Source organism: Fringilla coelebs, assembly GCF_963513975.1.
Source record: "Fringilla coelebs genome assembly, chromosome: 6".
Lineage (NCBI taxonomy): Eukaryota > Metazoa > Chordata > Aves > Passeriformes > Fringillidae > Fringilla > Fringilla coelebs.
Genome location: NC_140034.1, coordinates 47207468 through 47225034, shown reverse-complemented (window position 1 = coordinate 47225034; position 17567 = coordinate 47207468). Strand labels below are relative to the sequence as shown.

At 49.2% G+C, this 17567-nt stretch overlaps 1 protein-coding gene across 1 annotated transcript; it reads left to right on the top strand.

Annotated features, from left to right (window-relative positions):
• Window positions 1–1938: 1938 nt before the first annotated feature.
• INS (insulin) lies at window positions 1939–4468 on the top strand (the record flags this gene model as incomplete). Its single annotated transcript, XM_084207229.1, has 2 exons — window positions 1939–2125; window positions 4332–4468. 2 exons carry the CDS (start codon window positions 1939–1941, stop codon window positions 4466–4468), a joined length of 324 nt encoding a protein of 107 aa, XP_084063355.1.
• Between the last annotated feature and the right edge of the window lie 13099 nt (window positions 4469–17567).

Sequence of the window (17567 nt, the reverse complement as noted above, 5' to 3'; positions counted from 1 at the left end):
TCAAGGAATCAAAGGCCTGGTTCAAATCTCAAGGCCTTGCCTTGATTTCGGTGAACTGCCTTCTGATTTGTCCTGTGTATGGAGAATCAGGTTTATTCCAAGTTAAACAAGCAAGAGACTTCAAACAGATGAAAATGTCTCCTACTCAGTGGTCCTGAACACTTGAAATCTCCAAAGTTGGAGCAATGGGAAGTTTGAAGATGATCTCATCCCCAGCATTTAAAGTGTGCCTTTTCAGGCAGAAAAAAAAATAAAAGGAGAAAAGAAAAAGAAAGTATGCTTTAAGCAGAATAAAGTACAAGCTCGCTATTGGTGGCAGAAAAGTTGAGCACAAAGGTACTCAAAAATTGTATAATGTTGTGAAAAAGAGCAAGAGCTAGATCTGTTGCCAAAATCAGACCCATAAAAGCCAGTAGGCCACTGCTGACCCACCATCTATCTCCTCTGAAAAGCAAACTTAGCAGCCAGAATGGAGATAATCAGATATCTCCTGGTCTTCACTGAGATTTACCAGAAATGTTTCTTGGTGGTGAAGACACCATTTTGGACAGAGCCCCAGTGAGAAGAGCTCAGGTGCTCAGAGCTCCCAGCTGCACATGGCAGAGACTGAGCCTTTACTCTGCTTAATCCCAACAGGAATTTGAAGGGGCAGGTGAAGAGGGAACCTGCCTTTCAGTGGGAGAAGGGAAAAAGGCTTATTTTTTTTCACTACACAATTTCAAATGTTCAAACTCTGGCCCTGTGCTGAGCCAGAACGACCACCCAAGGTCTCCTGCAAAATGCAGATGTTATTGCTCCCCCTGCCCAAGCCGTGGACGCGTGTCTCTGGCTGAGCACCGCGTGGCCAGTGAGCCTGAGCACAATAATGTGTTTTCCTTCTGCTAACACCTGACAGTAGCATGATTTCACCAACCCCTTGGTCCTACTGCTGCATACTTTCCAAGGTGATAAAAATCAAACAGATTAACATGTTTGCTTTTAATTTTACATTTTAGGAGCAGCTGTTGAACCACCTCAATGCCAACAGTGTCTATTGCCAGCATTAGTGTCATTAGTAGTCATTGCAGCTGTAATAGCACCATTATCTCCTGCTAAAAGGGTCACTGATGGCTTAGGACAGAGCTCCGGGAAGTGAAAAAAGCAGACTAAATGAGATGGAAACAGCAAACAGTTGCTTCTGTCGTGACTTGCATAAAGACCTGCGGATGCTACGCAGAGGGAAATTAATTTGCACAAGTGGCAAAAATTTTGGCTGGAGAGTCATCAAGGAGGAGGGGCTCTTGGTAGCTCTTGTGTCACTTGGGCTAACGTAAAGCATATAAATATGGGAAAGAGAGAATGGGGACATCACTACCAACCATCTTCATCCTTCAGAGTGAACTTCTCTCCACCTCTTGCTGCCGCCTCTTGGGTAAGTTGGATTGCCTCACTTTTACTTTCTACCTGTTGTGCAGACCCGTCTTCTTAAGTTGATGAAGCAGGCAGTGATAATTGTGGCTCGTTGACCCAAGAAAATGAGGCCTCCAAAGGTCTTTGAGGAGATTGTGCTGGTTTGGGGCCATCATCACACATTACAGCCCCTTCTGAATGGGCAGAGAGGGGTTTTCCTCCCAAGGCTCTGCTGACCTTGGCTCTCCAGGGCATGTGAGGGCTAGGTGGGATGACTCTACCAGCCTTTTCAGGCAAGACAGCAGGGTGATGGAGCATGGAGATGAAGATGGACTTATGGTTATAGTCAGTAGTCGTTTACTGTCACTTGTAAATCCTGGTGCAGAAAGCTCTCTTCCTTCTCAAACTAGAAGGTCCATCTCCTACTTTGGTCCCATTTCCTTGCCAGAGGAGCTGAAAGATGCAAGATGCTTGATTACAACCTCTTTTTACCTCCTAGACTTTCCTGGGTCTGCTCTGCCTCTTAACCCCAGGCTCAGCCAGCCCGGCATGGCTCTCTGGATCCGATCGCTGCCCCTCCTGGCCCTGCTGGCCCTCTCGGGCCCCGGCAGCAGCCACGCCGCTGTCAACCAGCACCTCTGCGGCTCCCACCTGGTGGAAGCCCTGTACCTGGTCTGCGGGGAGCGCGGCTTCTTCTACCAGCCCAAAGCGCGGCGGGACGTGGAGCAGCCCCTAGGTGAGTGGGGCTGGTGGGTGCCACAGCTGCCTGTCTCTGACAGGGACACCGGGAATGTCCAACGTGGGGAATGCCGGGAATACCTTCGGCATACCAACAGCCTCACGTTGCCAGTGAAAAGCTCTTCGGGTTAAAAAGGCAGATGAGAGGGCGGGCAGGGAGAGAGGATTTATGAGGCAAAAGGAATTGGGCCTGGAAGCTCAAACTTGTCTATTTATTTGTGTGATTCTTACACCAGTCTGGGAGCATTCATAGAAAATAAAGGTGGGAGGAACTCGATAAGCCTCTTTCTGCCCCAAGAGAGGATCCCCATTGTTGTCCCCATTCTATTTCTTGGCCATGTTTGCCTGCTATGTTCATAAAAACCTCCAGAGAGAAAGCTTCCTCTGCCTTCTGGAGCTGCCCATTCCCAAGCTTAACTGACCTTCTTCTTGAGTATTCCTTCCCAATATCTAACCTGAACATCCCTTGCTGTAAATTATTTCTTGTCTTCTCATTAGTGTACAGGGGGAAGAGCCTAGTTCTTTCATCTTTATGATTATTTTTCAAAATATTTGAACACTGTTCCCATGTCTAGTTTTGACCTCTCCTCAGCTGCACAACCCTACTGCCTTCCTAGGTCATATTTTCTAGATCTCTAAACATGCAACCCTGCATTTCTCCACATCCTTGCTGGCTGGTGAGGCCTGGAGAAGCCCATTGAACATTCTGTCTTCCAAGATTTTGCTCAAGACTGTGAATGGATGAAGAAGAGACCCCTGTGCGAATTGCATCCATTCCAAGATTGACCTTCACTTAACATCCCCTGACTGCAATACATCTCTCCCACCATTTCTCTTCCCATCACATCCTGTTTTCATTTATATCCAATTCTCTCTCCTGTATGTAACCACCCTGTGAAATAGTCTTAGGGGTCTTTGTAAGGTGAAACAAGATAATGCCCTAGCAGAGGGTTTGCCGGTGATTTGTTTGGGATGTTATTTGCCCATTCTCTGATTATTCTTTTCTGGAGACCACCACAAGTGGATTGGAGGTTTCATTAGCCAAACTACCTAAATACTGTACAGAGAATTTTAATCTTGCCAACAAGAATGCAAGTATCTGAGGATTTTCTACCTTTTTTTTCAGGACTTTTGCCTGAGCCACCACCTCTTTGTCACACAACCTGGTTATATTTACAGTCTGCTCACAGCTGGCTTGAAGGATGAAGACAAGTAAATCACAAAACTTTGACTAGCTATTTCCTTTTCTACTTAACATTGGACCAAATTTTTCCCAAATTTCCCTTCTAGCACACTAGCATAATGATTTTGTGTTACTCTTGTGCCTTGTTCATTGCCTCACGCTTCGGGGGCTTGGGGATTTCGCATCTTGTACTGTACTTGTATTGCCCTAGAAACCACATCTCATTCTCACTTTCCCGGCATTTTCTCTTTGCTGTTAAGGGCTCTTTTCTTCCTGCAGGAAAAACTCACTGATTTATTTGCCATTTTCCATATTTTCATTGGGCAGCTAAAACCTGAACAGATCTGTGCACAAGTTTTCGAGTTCTCACCAGCAAATAATCATTCTGTTGAGTGTTATCTGTGTCCAAACACCTTAATTTATCATTGCTTCTAAAAACTTGCCCCCAGCTGTGAACACAGACACACACAAATGCTTTTGCTGTCACCTTGGGGCTATATCCAGTCAGCCAACTGAATCAGGCTGTTCAGCAACAGCTGGGAAATGCACCCAGCCTCAGAACTGGACTGTCCCTGCAATCCCATGAACATCCCAGTTGTCTGCCCAGGCTCCCAGAAGAGTGGGTAACTGCCTAAAGGGCTCTGTGCTCCCAAATTCTCCTCTATAGAGCAGACAATCACATTTTTACATCTCTCTTACAAGTTGCTCACCCCAGGGAAGGCTCAGGATTTCTTTTCTTCTCCACCCAGCTTCCCCAATAAAGCCTCTGTATCCCTTTATCCCTCACACTGCCGATAGTCACTCAGCTTGGCATCTTCTGGGCACCACAAGATTATTTTGGGAGAGGAAGCAGGGTGCTACAAGCAGCACCAACCTGGGGAAACCTGTGCAACTTCCCTCCTATTTTCCAGCCAGCTCTGGATTAAACCCCTGGTGCCTGCTAAGGGGGTGCCTGCAGGGCTCAAGAGCCAGGGCTGGTGCTGTGTGATGTCCCACAACTTCTCTTCTTCTCCCCTGGCAGTGAGCGGTGCCTTGCACGGTGAGCTGGGAGAGCTGCCCTTCCAGCAGGAGGAGTTTGAGAAAGTGAAGCGAGGGATCGTTGAGCAATGCTGCCACAACACCTGCTCCCTCTACCAGCTGGAAAACTACTGCAATTAGCAGCAGGGCAGGCGCTGGGGAGCTCGTGGGCCAGGGGCAGAAACATGCACTTATGCTACTGCACCTTCAAAGCAATGGAATAAATGTTGTGGATCTCTTGGAAGGACTGTGCTGGTTCGTGCGTCCATATCTTTTTGTCTGCTTTAGAGTGTCAGGGTCCATGCTTGGGTAAAGCACTTTTCAGCCATCACTTCAGATTGTCCTTCTGCCACACGAATGACCTCCATGGGAATGAGGGAGGGAAGGGTATTACACAGCTTTAGAGCAGGTATACGGAGCATCCGGCACACCCAGTGCTCGGAGAACCAGGAGGAGAAGGCAGAGAGGTTTAAACAAGACTTCTCTTGCTAGGGAAACATTACATCTGTAACAATGTCATGCTGATCAACTTCCTGCAGTTCACAGCCCAAATATAGTCAGGCAGCTGGAGACTCAACTTCCTCAGCTACATAATGGAAACAGTAAAGATTAGGCAAAGAATTATGTCACCTCTTCATTGTACTCAGAAAAATCATGGATGACCACCATGGCCAATTCAGAAAGTGTGTCTAGTTCCTACTTGTGCTTGTGGGAAGCCCAGGGAGAGCCCCTGCTGTGGGATCTGCTTGTTGTTCACATGGATACCACAAGCCAGGTACTGAAAGTGAATTTAATCCAAGAAGGAGTTTTGAATCTATTGTCCATGTGCTGGGCAGTATCCTTGCTCCCAGTGCTGCAAACCTCTTTCAAGTATCTGGTCCCAGAATTGCCCCAGAATTGTCCCAGAATTTCCTCCTTTCTGTGAGGAAAATCTGCCCAGCAGTGCCAGCTGGCCAGAGTGTCCCAGAGAATAGGGAAGGGCTCCATTCCCTCTGCTGAGGGTCTCCCGTGGCAGTCTGCTGAAAGCCATGCAGAGGGGCTCGGTGGGACGGGCTCAGCCTGGCAGAGGTGACAGCAGCAGCCAGGGCTGCATTTTGCTGGTGACAGATTTTGAAAGTTGGTCTGAGAGGAGCCTGTGGTTTTAACAGCCTCATTTCCCAAACCAGTTCCAACTGCCTCCAGTGGAGCTGCACAGATGGAAGCTGCCATCTCATCCCTGCCAGGATGCATTACTCCCAATCCTATCACAAGCACAAAACTGGCCAAACCACTACAAACTGGAAAGCTGGAAGAGCAGCTGGATGAGCTGCTGCAAAGAAGATACAGACATAAAAAATGAAATCAGAAAGCACTCATGATTCCCCGTGGCGACCTTCCATAAAAATTCCCTTGATGCAGCCAAAAGCTGCCTGAAGGCGGCCTCCACCTGCAGGTGCCACACCAGTGCTGCAGTGCTACTCAGCCAGTCCTGCTCTCCCTGACCACCTTTTCATCCCTCTCCATCACCCCTTCTGCTGGGCCCCACTGAATATTCCCAGCAGCAGAGCTTTCAACTGTGACAAGCAGCTTCAGGCCAAAACCATGTGGTTATGAAAGCACAGCAAGATATATTCTGATCCTGAGATACTTGGCTCCCACCAAACCTCACAGTGTACAGCTCCAGTGGTTTCTAGAGGGGACTCCCTAGAAGCAATTCTTCTACCTATCCTGGTGAACCATGAGGTCAGGACAAGCGTTACTGGGGAAAAAAAAAAAAAAAAGAAGAAAAAAAAAAGCAGAGCTATTGCTCCCTGTAAGGCCACCAGCATAATCAGGCATGCAGCCAAGCACCAGCAATCCCATGTGTCCAGGAGATACCACCCTGATCCAAAAGGCAGATAGATGTTCAGGTCTGCTTGGATGTTCTTGAGGGAAAGGACATCCAGCCATGGTGGTTCCTTCATCTGGCACAGCCCTGTTTATCTGCTGGCACTCCTGCTCTGGCAGCGATGCTCTGCTTGGGTGAGGACAGCTCTTCAGAGATGCCCAGCTCATTTCCTGCCCTCTGCCATTGTTTGGTCTGATCCTTTGTTTGTTTGCTTTTTCTGAGTGCTCTCAATTAGGACTTGTTGGGAAATTGCAAATGCCACTTTTTCTGCTGGAAAATGTTGATTCATCAGGATCAGCACACCCCGCAGGACCGGACTGGTTTTAGCAAGGCAGGATTTGAAAGAATGAAGGGACATAGAAGGTTTAGGTGCCTGCTTTTCATCCTCAGAACCCAGTTGCCCAAGACCACAAGCCATCACCAGGCTCTGGGCTACCCGAGGGTGGATGCTTTTGCTTCTGCTGAAAGATTCCAGAAGGTGAGCACCCAGGCCAGGGAGGGACTGATGGCCCCATGTCCAAGGCGTCTGATTCTCTGCAGAGCACATGAAGGTGCTGTTGCTTCCTTTCTCCCCAGAGCAAGAGCTGTCCTGGAGATGAGTGGCCTACGGTGAGCTACACTGCTCTCCAGGAGGTGCAGGAGAAAATAATGCATCAATTTTAAAAGTGTAGAAAGACTAAAAAAAAAAAAGGGTTACACACTTTTGCTTTCCGGAACTGAAAATAACATAAAGGGCCAGCTATTCCCTTTTTAAAAGCTGCAGTAATGTGAAGGCCAAAGGAGAACAAAGGCACTTTTCCCCTTTTTCTGGAACTCCAGGGAAGAAACCCTATGCATTTTCCACAATGGAGCACATGGCTCCCTGGCTTGCAAACGTGCTGCTGCTGGCTTGCTGACCCTGTGTTGTGGCAGGACAGGCAGCTTTAGCCCCCCTGCCCACCCAAACCCAAGAGTGGGTGTCCCAAAGGTCCTTCCCGACATCTTTCATGGTGGTCCAGGATGGAATTTCTTTAAAATGCCTCCCTCAATTCCTTGTGCCCTTGCTAGGCCATTCCCTGTTCTCAGATGTGCTTGGGAGATGCCAGATCTTATGAATTCCTGCAGGAGAAATGATTCAAGGACAGGGAATGCCGCATCCACTGACCTCCCTCCCTGCTTCTCCTCTTGCCAGGCTTTGCATTGTGATCTTTGGGAAGCAAATGCATCCAGTCCCCTTTATTCTGACTCAGCAGTTGCTCTGAAGTGATTTTTGCGGTAGCGGTGGGGCATCATGCCTGACTAAAATATCTTGGCTCTGCTACTCTTGCAACAAACTTCCAAAGGTCTCATGCTCGTGGTGGAGGGCAATTTGAAGAGAATGCAAATAAAGGCTTTGGTTCATTCATGCTTCTTGAATAGAGAATAGAAAGCTGCGCCGCAGAGGGGATTGCAAGGCAAATTCCTTGGGCTGCTGAGTTGTTAACACTGCCTAGAAAAGAAAGGAGCGAAGTTGCCCCTGTCTGCCACGTGCACCAGCCCTCATCCAAAAGGGCAGCGCGACGGTTTCCAGGAAAAGGGAGTGACCTGCACAGAAATGGGAATGAGGGGGGCCCCTGCAGGGCACTGGCCACTGGGTCCCTGGTGGCTGGGGATCAGATCATGTCCTCCAGGTTGCTGGATGGCTCTGCTGCGCCAGCTTATCTGGAGAGGAAGGGAAGGCTGCCACTTCCCCGGAGCTAATCCGAATGTATTATTTCCTTTCCGGGAAACCACAGATAGAGAGCTCTCTGTTACTCTGAGAATTTCAGAGATCCACTTTAAGAAATAGTCAGACTGTATTCTGGGATTTATTTTTTTTTAACCATCTTATCAGCATTTTAGGAAATTTTAAACCTGCTTACAGCATCTCTCCTTATCTGCAGAGTGATTCCTAATAACAGACTTGCAGAAATGACTTGAGTTGGAAAGCATGCACTGAGCAGATTCTGTGTTAAGACCTTAAATTCACTCTGGTTTAGACCAACCTCACGAAAGCCACCTATCTTGAACAAAAAATAGTCCTTCTTCCTTCTTCTTTCACTCTGGGCAGGAAGAAAGCTTTAGGTCAGGCTATAAATTGGTCTGGAAAGTCACTGCCAGTGCATTGTTGCTGGCTGAATTATTCCTGCATGCTGTGGGGAGGAGGGAGGCTGTTTTTTTCCAAGCCCAATGCCAGGCTGGATCTCACATGCCCCCCAGTCCTGTTGGGCAGAGCAGGCAGGAGCAGATCCAGGACAATAACGGGAAGCGAAGCAAGCCCGTAGGAGCACACAAGGAAATGATCTGAGCCTCAATCATTTCCCTCCATCCCTCATTCCTTTCCCTCCATTCCCAGTCATCTTCAGGACTGTCAAGAAAAGGTGGACAAACCTCCTGAACTCCTCCAACCTCCTTTTTGTTACCGAAAAGAGACAGCCAAAATACCACTTTATTTATTTATTTATGTTTTTCATGCCTGGTACATGCCAGGAGTGCCAGGATCTCCAGAATGCATGTGGTTGCTCACACTAAAATTTCCCACAAATGTTTTCAGATTTTGGAAGAAAATGGATAACAGAAATAAATCTGGCTTTTGATTTCCAGGTTGTTGTCATTTGTTGTCGTTTGGGCTTTGTAATGCTGGATTTTGGCAGTGGGGATCTTTTACATAACTGCCAACTTCTGAAATGTAACTTTTTGTCAGAAAATAATGCAGCTTCCTCTTTTCTAATCAGAAAACGGAAAATCAAGTATAAATGACACCACCCACCCTACACTGACGAGAAACCATTCTGTGGAAGTTTCAATGGAAAAAATTCTACCCTTTTTTCCCCTTATCAGAAACCTCCTCCACTTTGGAGTCTGAGACCCAGCAGGGTCCTGGCTCTGCAGACTTCCCTGCCAGTGGGTCTTGCACACCCAAGTGTCAAGCTTTTGCTATGTGTTTTGGGAGATTTTTAAAACTTATCCCAAAAAAATGCTGTCTTGGCCCCTGGGTTTCTACTGATTTCTGTGGCAAGAAAAAGAAATCACCAAGTGAAAAAGTCAAAGCACATCCAGATTGCACACCACAGCCTGCTCCTCTCCTGCTACTGAAATTGTTTTTTTCAGTACATCTGCAGCCTAAACCTGGCCACATTTTTTCCAAAAGCTGGCACCTTGTCTCAAAATAATGAATTTCAACCCCAAATAAGGAAAAAAAAAACCTGTCCCATGAAATTCTGATGAAATGTGGAGAGGTTATTTTTCAATTTTTCAGCCCTAGTCCTGGTGCAGATGTTCTGAGGCAGGTGTTCAATGTCCAGACCTGTGCTTCTGTGGCATTTTGGCTCACCAAACCATGGGGGCTTCTCTCGGGTGTGGGAGCCGTGACACGGAGGGGATGAGTTCACCCTTCAGTCCCTGCATCCAGGGTGCAGAGGGGTCATCTGGCTCAGCCTGGCTTATGCCTTAAGCCTGTGGGAGGACCACCAAAGGCTGAAGTCCCTCTTGTTAAGCACTCCTCCTCCAGCAGCTCCTTTGCCCTGAAAGCTCCCTGACCTCACCTCAGGAACAGTGAGCCGCACTGAGCGCTGACATCATGCCCATTTTTCCTTTATGGTTTTGACTACAGAGCCTGCATATCATTCTCAGGATGCTTGCCCTTCCTCACCCTGTGGAGCTGTTGCTTTGACTGCCCCGTTTCTCTGTGCATCCCATTCAAGAACACAGGACTGGAAGCAGCTTCCAAGCCAGTTGCCTTGTACCTTGCTAACCTCACATCACTGCCTCCTTCATCTCCAAAAGGACTTTGACATCCCAAGTTCTCCCTTTAGCCTGTGTGCAGTTACAGTTTCTGGAACTTTTCCTGAGGAATTCATCCTCTCCTGTTGGGCTTCACAGTGCTCAAAAGCTGGAAAAGATCCCGAGGTTTCACATATCTGTTCAGAGCAAAGCAATTACCCGTGCCTCTGTCACTGATATAGGGCAACACAAAAATGTTGGGAATCTGTTAAAGCCGGATTCCTGCGACGGCTTTCCCTCCTCCTGCAGTCCCGGCTGCTGCCAGGGGATGGAGCGCAGCTCAGCCCACAGCTGGATCCGCACCCCTGCCTGCAGCTGCCTGGCACCACCGTCCAGGGCAGGGCACGGCGGCAAGGGCACCAGGGAACCGCAAAAATAGGGCAGAAAACCGATAAATACAGACCGTGCTGGAGAAAATATGATAAATACAGACCGTGCTGGAGAAAAACTCGCTGGAGATGTGATGCTGGAGTAAGGCTTTGCACGGAGGCCATGGGACCAGCAGAGCTGGGCAGCCAGGAGATGGCTGGAGCGATGGAAACAACCTGCATGTGAAGCCACAGGCTGCTCCCGGCGGGGCCAGAGACCCGCAGCGAGGATGGGCTGGGTGGCCGATGCTGCTCTTGCTCTTCTCTTTGTTTAAAGGTTGTTTAACTTCCAGGGAGATTTTGGTTGCCTTTCTGAACCTCCTTGGAGCTGGGACCTCCAGCCTGGCTCTCACAGTCCAGGGCACCCTCAGCACCAGGTCACTGTCAGCCTGCAGCCCGCCTCCTTTCTGTGCACTCTGCCCAATATTTCCTCTGATGTCGCAGAGACCCATGACCCGTTTTGGGTTGCATGGGCCTGTGTTTTCAAGTCACAAATCACCTTTTTGAGCAGACCAAGGTTTAGGTCTGCAGTAATTTAGGTCTCCAGCTGCAAAGAACCTGTGCTGTGCACTTGGGCTGTTGTGGCACTGGCACTGAAGGGCGGCCAGAGCACAGATATGTGTCCTGAATGAAACATTGCAGTTCCAAACTGGGACATCTCCCCACCCAGCTTTGCCACGGGGCTGGTGCTCAAATCCTCACTCCCACACATCACATTTTATGGGATCCTGGTCCTCATCCTTGCCATGACACAGCTTTGGGCAGCTATTCTGCTGCTGGGACAGCCGCTAGCCCAGCCAGCACCTCCTCACGGGGATGAGGCCCTAAGGAGGGTTATGGAATGATGCTACAGCCAGCAGAGGGAGCGCTCAGAGCTTCAGGATGCACAGGGACAGCTTGGGAAGTGCCGAGAAAATGTACTAAACCCAAGGCAGGAGCGATGGGGAGCTGAAACAAAGCTTCTACATGGCTCAGCTGCCAGCCTGGTGAGGCTCAGCTCTGAGAGGATGGGGAAATGGATCTGCCTGGAAATGAACCCTCCTGGACACCTCGAGTACTGGATGAGCCAGAGATGAGGATCCACAATGAGAGACCACAATGCTTGAGCCTCTTAGACTCGAGGAATTTTGCAGAGCCTGTTCTAAACTGCCAAGCAGTTCTGGCTTTGGGCTCTTAACTTTGGGCTCTGGGCTTTCCAAATGAAGTCATTGCTGCATCTCAGTTAGTAAGGAGCCATCCCTATAGCATTTTATTTCCAAAGCAATTGTCCTTGTGCCTCACATATGTGCTAGAATCAGGAGGCAGTCTGTGGGCTGGGAGTTGTGGGAAGCTTAGGCTTGACTCTGCCCACTAAATGAATATTTTAAGCAGATCTTCATTTGATTTTAGGCCAAACAGAGCAATTTATATTAGTTTAGTGAATTAAAGACCTAACATCTGGCAATATCTGCAACAGTCTCCTAAATTATTCTCCAGGAAATGCCTCAGTGGTGGCGGGGGCTCTCCACTCACACACAATATTAGAAATATAATTAGTTTCCCAAATGCACACCATCAAAGAGTCATGCCTGGTCCTTTCCTAACTGTGTGGATTCCCCAGATTTTTAAATGAAGGCCTTTCAAGCACCAATGGGCAATTTTGCAACTCATCTCTAAGCAGATCAATAACTAAAAGCAAGGTAATGAAGTCAGGTGTCTCTGGATTGTGTTAGGACAAGCCCATGAGGGGATTCTGATGTGGATGAGATAAATGCCATTAAATCACTTGCAGGGTGAGGTTAAAGTGGGGAAAGCCAGGCACTGAGTGTTGGGAAGGTGCTGTGCATGGTGAGCACCACCGCGGGCTGATTAACACTGCATGCAAACCCTATTGCAAGCCTGATAAAAGACAATGGGACACATTTTCACCACTAAATACATCAGGGATGAAAGGGAGCTGGGAGCTGCGGGAAGAAGCAGAAAAGAGCACCAGGAATGACCTGACCTGCCTGAAACCTGCTTTTCTACTGGAGAGCAAGGAAGCTTGCCCTATGTATCTGAAAAAAAAGTTGAGAGAGACTTGGTGGCAACCAGAATGGTGGTTCTGAGAAGGGTGCTGATGGGGCACAGTGGCCAAATGCCTTCTGAGATTTAATGCCTAGAAGGTGAAGTTAAGCCCATCTGGACTGGAGTGGTGTTTGGTGGGCAAGAGGCAGCTACTCAGAGGGACAGTCCAGCTGTCAACAGGAAAGATTTGCAGGGTTTGAATTAATGGAGGTGACACACATTCAGTGGAACAGAGCCAAGGCCAGGGAATGTCTCTGCTTGAAACCCTTCCCTTTTGCAGCCATACCCCATCACAGCTGAGATGGGGCAGTGAACCCTGCCACCAGCCCAGATCAAATGAGGAGAATAAATCCATAGGAAGAAAATGTTCCCTCCTACCTGCAGCTGCTTTCCAATTCAATCTTCCTCCCTGGTCAGGAGAAATCTCATGCAGGTCTGCAGAAGAAGACACTGTCCCACAAACTCTGTCATGTGCTGTGAGTTGGTCCCAGCTTTTAGGTGGAGCTGCCTTGACCCAAGACAGCATGGTATCTTCAGCTTATAGTTACTCAAAATAAGTCTGAGAGGAAAGATAGCACTTGCTTGTGGTGTGGATGACTCCTTCAAAAGCTGAGCCTGTCTCATTCACAGCAGACTGGGACTGGGAAGCCTTCATGAAGATGGAAGGGCCAGTCCTGTGATAGCTTCAATGAAGGAATAGGGAAAAAAAGGGTAATGCAAAATGGCTCAAGCAGTGATTCATTTGGACTTTTATTATGATTAGCTTAAAATCAGCAAGATTTTGTCAGCAAATCCATTTTATATATGAACAGCCCTCTAAAATCAGTCTTAGATGGTAACATCCTCCACATGTGCTACTGCAAATCCCCTTTTTTACAACACCTGGTGGCTGGTGCAGAAGCAGGAGAAAACTCCATCCTACAGAGAGGTGGGAGCTTTGGTGTGGGGCCTTTCCCCTTGACTGCCACACCCTGCCCCTGCAACCTGTGCTGCACACCATTTAATTCAGATTTTATATCTGAATGCCAAAGAGAGCATCCTCTGGGCAGCCCGGCAGAGATGTGGGCACTCACTGGGCACAGTGAGGTTCAACACACCCGGGCTTTCCTGACAGAAACTTCTCATCAAGGCCACAGATCTCCCAGCTTCATAGCAGAGCTGTTCTTCACCACTCCCTCTGGGAGCTGGGGCTTGCATGCTTTGTTTTACCTTCCTCAGGCAGGTGTTGAACATTGGAGCCAGGTTGAACCAAGCAAAGTGCCCACACTCTGTGCCCCTCTGCATTTGGTCTGAGTGGCTCTTGCAGCCTCCTGCACCTCCACCTCCCACCCCACACCTAGCTGTGCCTGGAGCAGCTGGATTTGGGATGCAGAGATGCTGCAGCCTGCAAGAGAGCTCCATCCACCATCGGGGCTTAAGACCTCAGGAGATTCTTGCCCCCATCAGATGGTCTTGCAAAAGCAGCACAGGATCAGTCCTGGTGCTGGAAACCAGTGGGCAGAGAGAGACAGGACAGAGGCCGGCATGCTGGTGACCAGGGGCCACGTAGCAGTGGCAGGGATAAGAGCAGCCCATATGATGGGAACCAAAACCCTCCAAGCATGGTGGAAGTGGCTTCCTCAGCCCCAGCTTTCTCAGTGGCCTTGTGCAGGTCACGTAGCCTACTTGCAAACTATCACCCTTCCCTGGATCTCACCCCCCGTGGGTTACCCATCAGCCAGGGCAAACCTTCAAAGCACTTACTGAAGCTCAAGGGCCGTTTTCCATTTTATTGCAGGGATCTGGGGCTGTTTCCACTCTGATGACCAGAACCTGGCTTCAGCCATGGCCATCCTGCCAGAATCATGCCCAGAAAAGCGTGCCTAATTTAAAAGCCAAGTGCCAACATCCCAAGCTGGTTGTTTAGACTAAATGAAAGGTTTTCAGGAAAAAAATCAGTCTGACTTAAATTCCACCCCCCTTCCCCAGGAGATTACTCCCTATCTGGTTGCCTCCCGAAGGTGGGAGCAAAGGCTTAGCAGTGAGTCATCTTTTACTCTGTGTGCCCCGGCAGTGCTATTACTGCTCTCATGTGGGTCCCTGGGAACGCGAGGGCGGCCGTGGGTGGCAGAAAGCGGCCACGAAGCATCAGCCCAGAGTGGGTTTGCACCCCAACTGCACTGCTGCATGCGGGGGGATCAGTGGGGGGGATCAGAGATATCGCCCTCCCCAAGACAGCTTTGGCTTAGAGCAGGTAGGACCTACATGAGTGGGGTCTCAGTGGATTGGCATGGGAGCTGTTGAAACACCCCAGTGACTCAGACCAATGATGCTCATGTAAGTTAATTAGTGAGCGAGGGTAGTACTCAGCCTGCCCAAAGGAGCCCAAAGCCCCTGGGCTGACTCACTGGGAACAGTGAGGTTCCCCCAGAAGGGGATCCCGAAGCAGCTCATAGGAATCAGCAGTTGCAGGCACTCATCATCTCCAATGACAGGAGCCCCAAGTGGGACCCAGCAGGTCTGGCCTGAAATAATTCCCCACCTTGGTCACTGGGATTTCTTGGAGGGAGAGCAAATTTCCTCTAAAAGGGAAGGGGATGCCTGCTACTCATTGCAGGACTTTTCTCTCTCCTTGTATCACATGTAGAGACAAAGGAATTCATTCTATCTCTGGAAAACATTTTTTTTTTTCTGCTTTGGATTAGGTTCATGGAGAAGAGATTGTTCCAGTCTGGCACCTCTTGTGGTTACTGTGCTTGTTTTGACTAAAAAACACCCGTGTGATCTCTACATATTTGAAATGGTTGCCTTTAATGCAAAAAAAAAAAAAAAATCTAAACAAAAATCTCTGTAACTTACTTTCAGGCGAAACAAAAATTTCTTTGGCATGAAGATCTACCTGGTGGACTGAGATGGCTCAGCAAGAGACCCACCTGGAGAAATGAAGGGAGGAGAGGTGACAGATTTGGAATAGGGACCCGATTTCCATTATTGTCATTACACTTGCTGATCATTAGATATGTCCAGGTATTTGCATAGCGACAAGGGCTCACTACAGCCACCTCTCATAATTAGGGATGCCCTAAACTGGGACCAGATGAAGTCAAAAGCATTACTTCCAGTAAGTTTTGTGATGTCCCATTGAACATTTGCTGATGCAGGTGTTGCAATTACTCTCTGCTCCCACTGCCTCACCAGCACAACCTTGCAATGGGCTCAGATAAAGGCAGAGGGGCTGTCACAGGCCCAGGGAGGGCCTTGCACACCAGCAGTGTCACAGGCAGGCAGAGAGTCACCTCCAGCTCATACAGGTCCAGGCACCGAGGGTGTGCATCCCGTGAGCTCGGCAGGGAACACAGCAGAGGTTAGGATCCCAGCGCCACGGGAGGGGGCTGATGGAGCCTGTATCACACATGGATTGTGCAGGGAACAGGAGCCTGTATCACACATGGATTATGCAGGGAACAGGAGCCTGTATCACACATGGATTATGCAGGGAAGAGGAGCCTGTATCACACATGGATTATGCAGGGAAGCGTTCGTTCGTGGGGGGTCTCCCTTGGCTGCAGTGATATCTTTCACTGCAGTTTTCTTTAAACTGTGGGGAAGTTGGATTAGGTGAGGAATTCCACAATTTCTTAGCTTTTCAAATAACATGTCTGCGATATCACCCAGTCTGACTTGAGCTCCCACCTGCCTTGGGAATTCAGTTAACCCTTTGCATGCTGGCTTCACAGAGGGCCTCTCTGGAGCCAGTTATCTCTGGTTGATGAAGAGACGGGGACTCAAGTGACAGCACCGGAGTGGTGCCGGAAACAGGGGGGAGCATCTGAATCACCTGGCATTTGGCTCTACCTACTCAGACAAGCAGTCACTTCCCCCTCAGCCCAAAAATACATTTGGACAGACACGCTCACACACTCACACACACTCACACACACTCACACTCACACACACTCACACACACTCACACTCACACATTCTCTCACACACCCCTGCACGTGCCACGCAAGCATACCACCTGCTGTTTTGAAAAGCGTACGTGCATGAGTTTTTGGGGGGGTTACCTTCCAAGCAATGAGTAATTAGCTTAGCAGTCTCAAGGGGCCTACCCTGTGTGAGGTCTCCTGCTCCAGAAGGGCTGGGATCTCGGGAAAATCCTTGCCTCTCTCACCAGAGCCTTTCTGAAGCACAGCTGGCACCATTAAAAGCCCTCCTCCCCGTCACACAGGACTGTGTTATACCTACTTGCCCTGTGACACTAATGTGAGACGCCAACCCAACTACACACCTGTCCTTGAAGGTGAAATAGCTCTGAGCTGGTGACACCCCCAGGCCCACCCTGGCTGGGACCTGGCTCAGGGCACAATAGCCAGCTTGGCTCTGCCAGCACCACGCCACACTATTGCCACGCTCAGTGAATTTTTCAGCAGCAGAATATAAACATTTCTAGTGAAGTGCACTTAGTGTGAGTTGCTTTGCCAAGAGCTGTTGCCTCCCCTTCTTCACTATGATTATGAGAGAGAGTTCTGTTTAAGCAAGAAAACAAATTGTCCACACCTCCTCCTTCCCCATTGGGCATCCATCACCCAGGGCAAGGGCAGTGTGCTCTGGAGGGGACACTGGCAGCATGGGTGGGCACAGAGTGCCCCTGTGTTGCCTGCATCGGGAATGGGAATGAGGTGAGGCTGTAAGTTATTGCAAACTCCCCTACAGCCCCTGCCAGCTGTGGGTGCTGGAAAACCCAGCCTCAAAGGCAACGAGGCAACAGGGGACAGACTTATCCCCGTCATGAACTTGTGCATGGGGATGAAAACCAGAGGGAAATTAAGTGGCTTGCCCAGGGTGATGTGTGGATGCAGTGGCAAAGGAAGGCTCTGTATGAGCCCCATGCTGCCCCCTGTCCCCATGCCCACAGCCACCTGCCCATGGGACCCCAGCCCCACATCCTGCTTTGGGGGGGCCTTCACTGCTCAGCTCGGACATGAAGGCATCAGTTGCTAGGCCTGGCAGCACATTTATCCTGCCCAAAAAGCCCTGGCCTGAAGAAGTGATCCCTGATAAGGTGTGAAGCCCTGGCCTGGAGGAGATGCTGCCACCCAACCCTCGGAATGAAGACAATGAGAGCTGCGAACAAAGACCAGCACTGAAGCACAGCAGCAATGCAAAAAGTAAGGGGAAAAAAAAAAGGAAAAAAAAA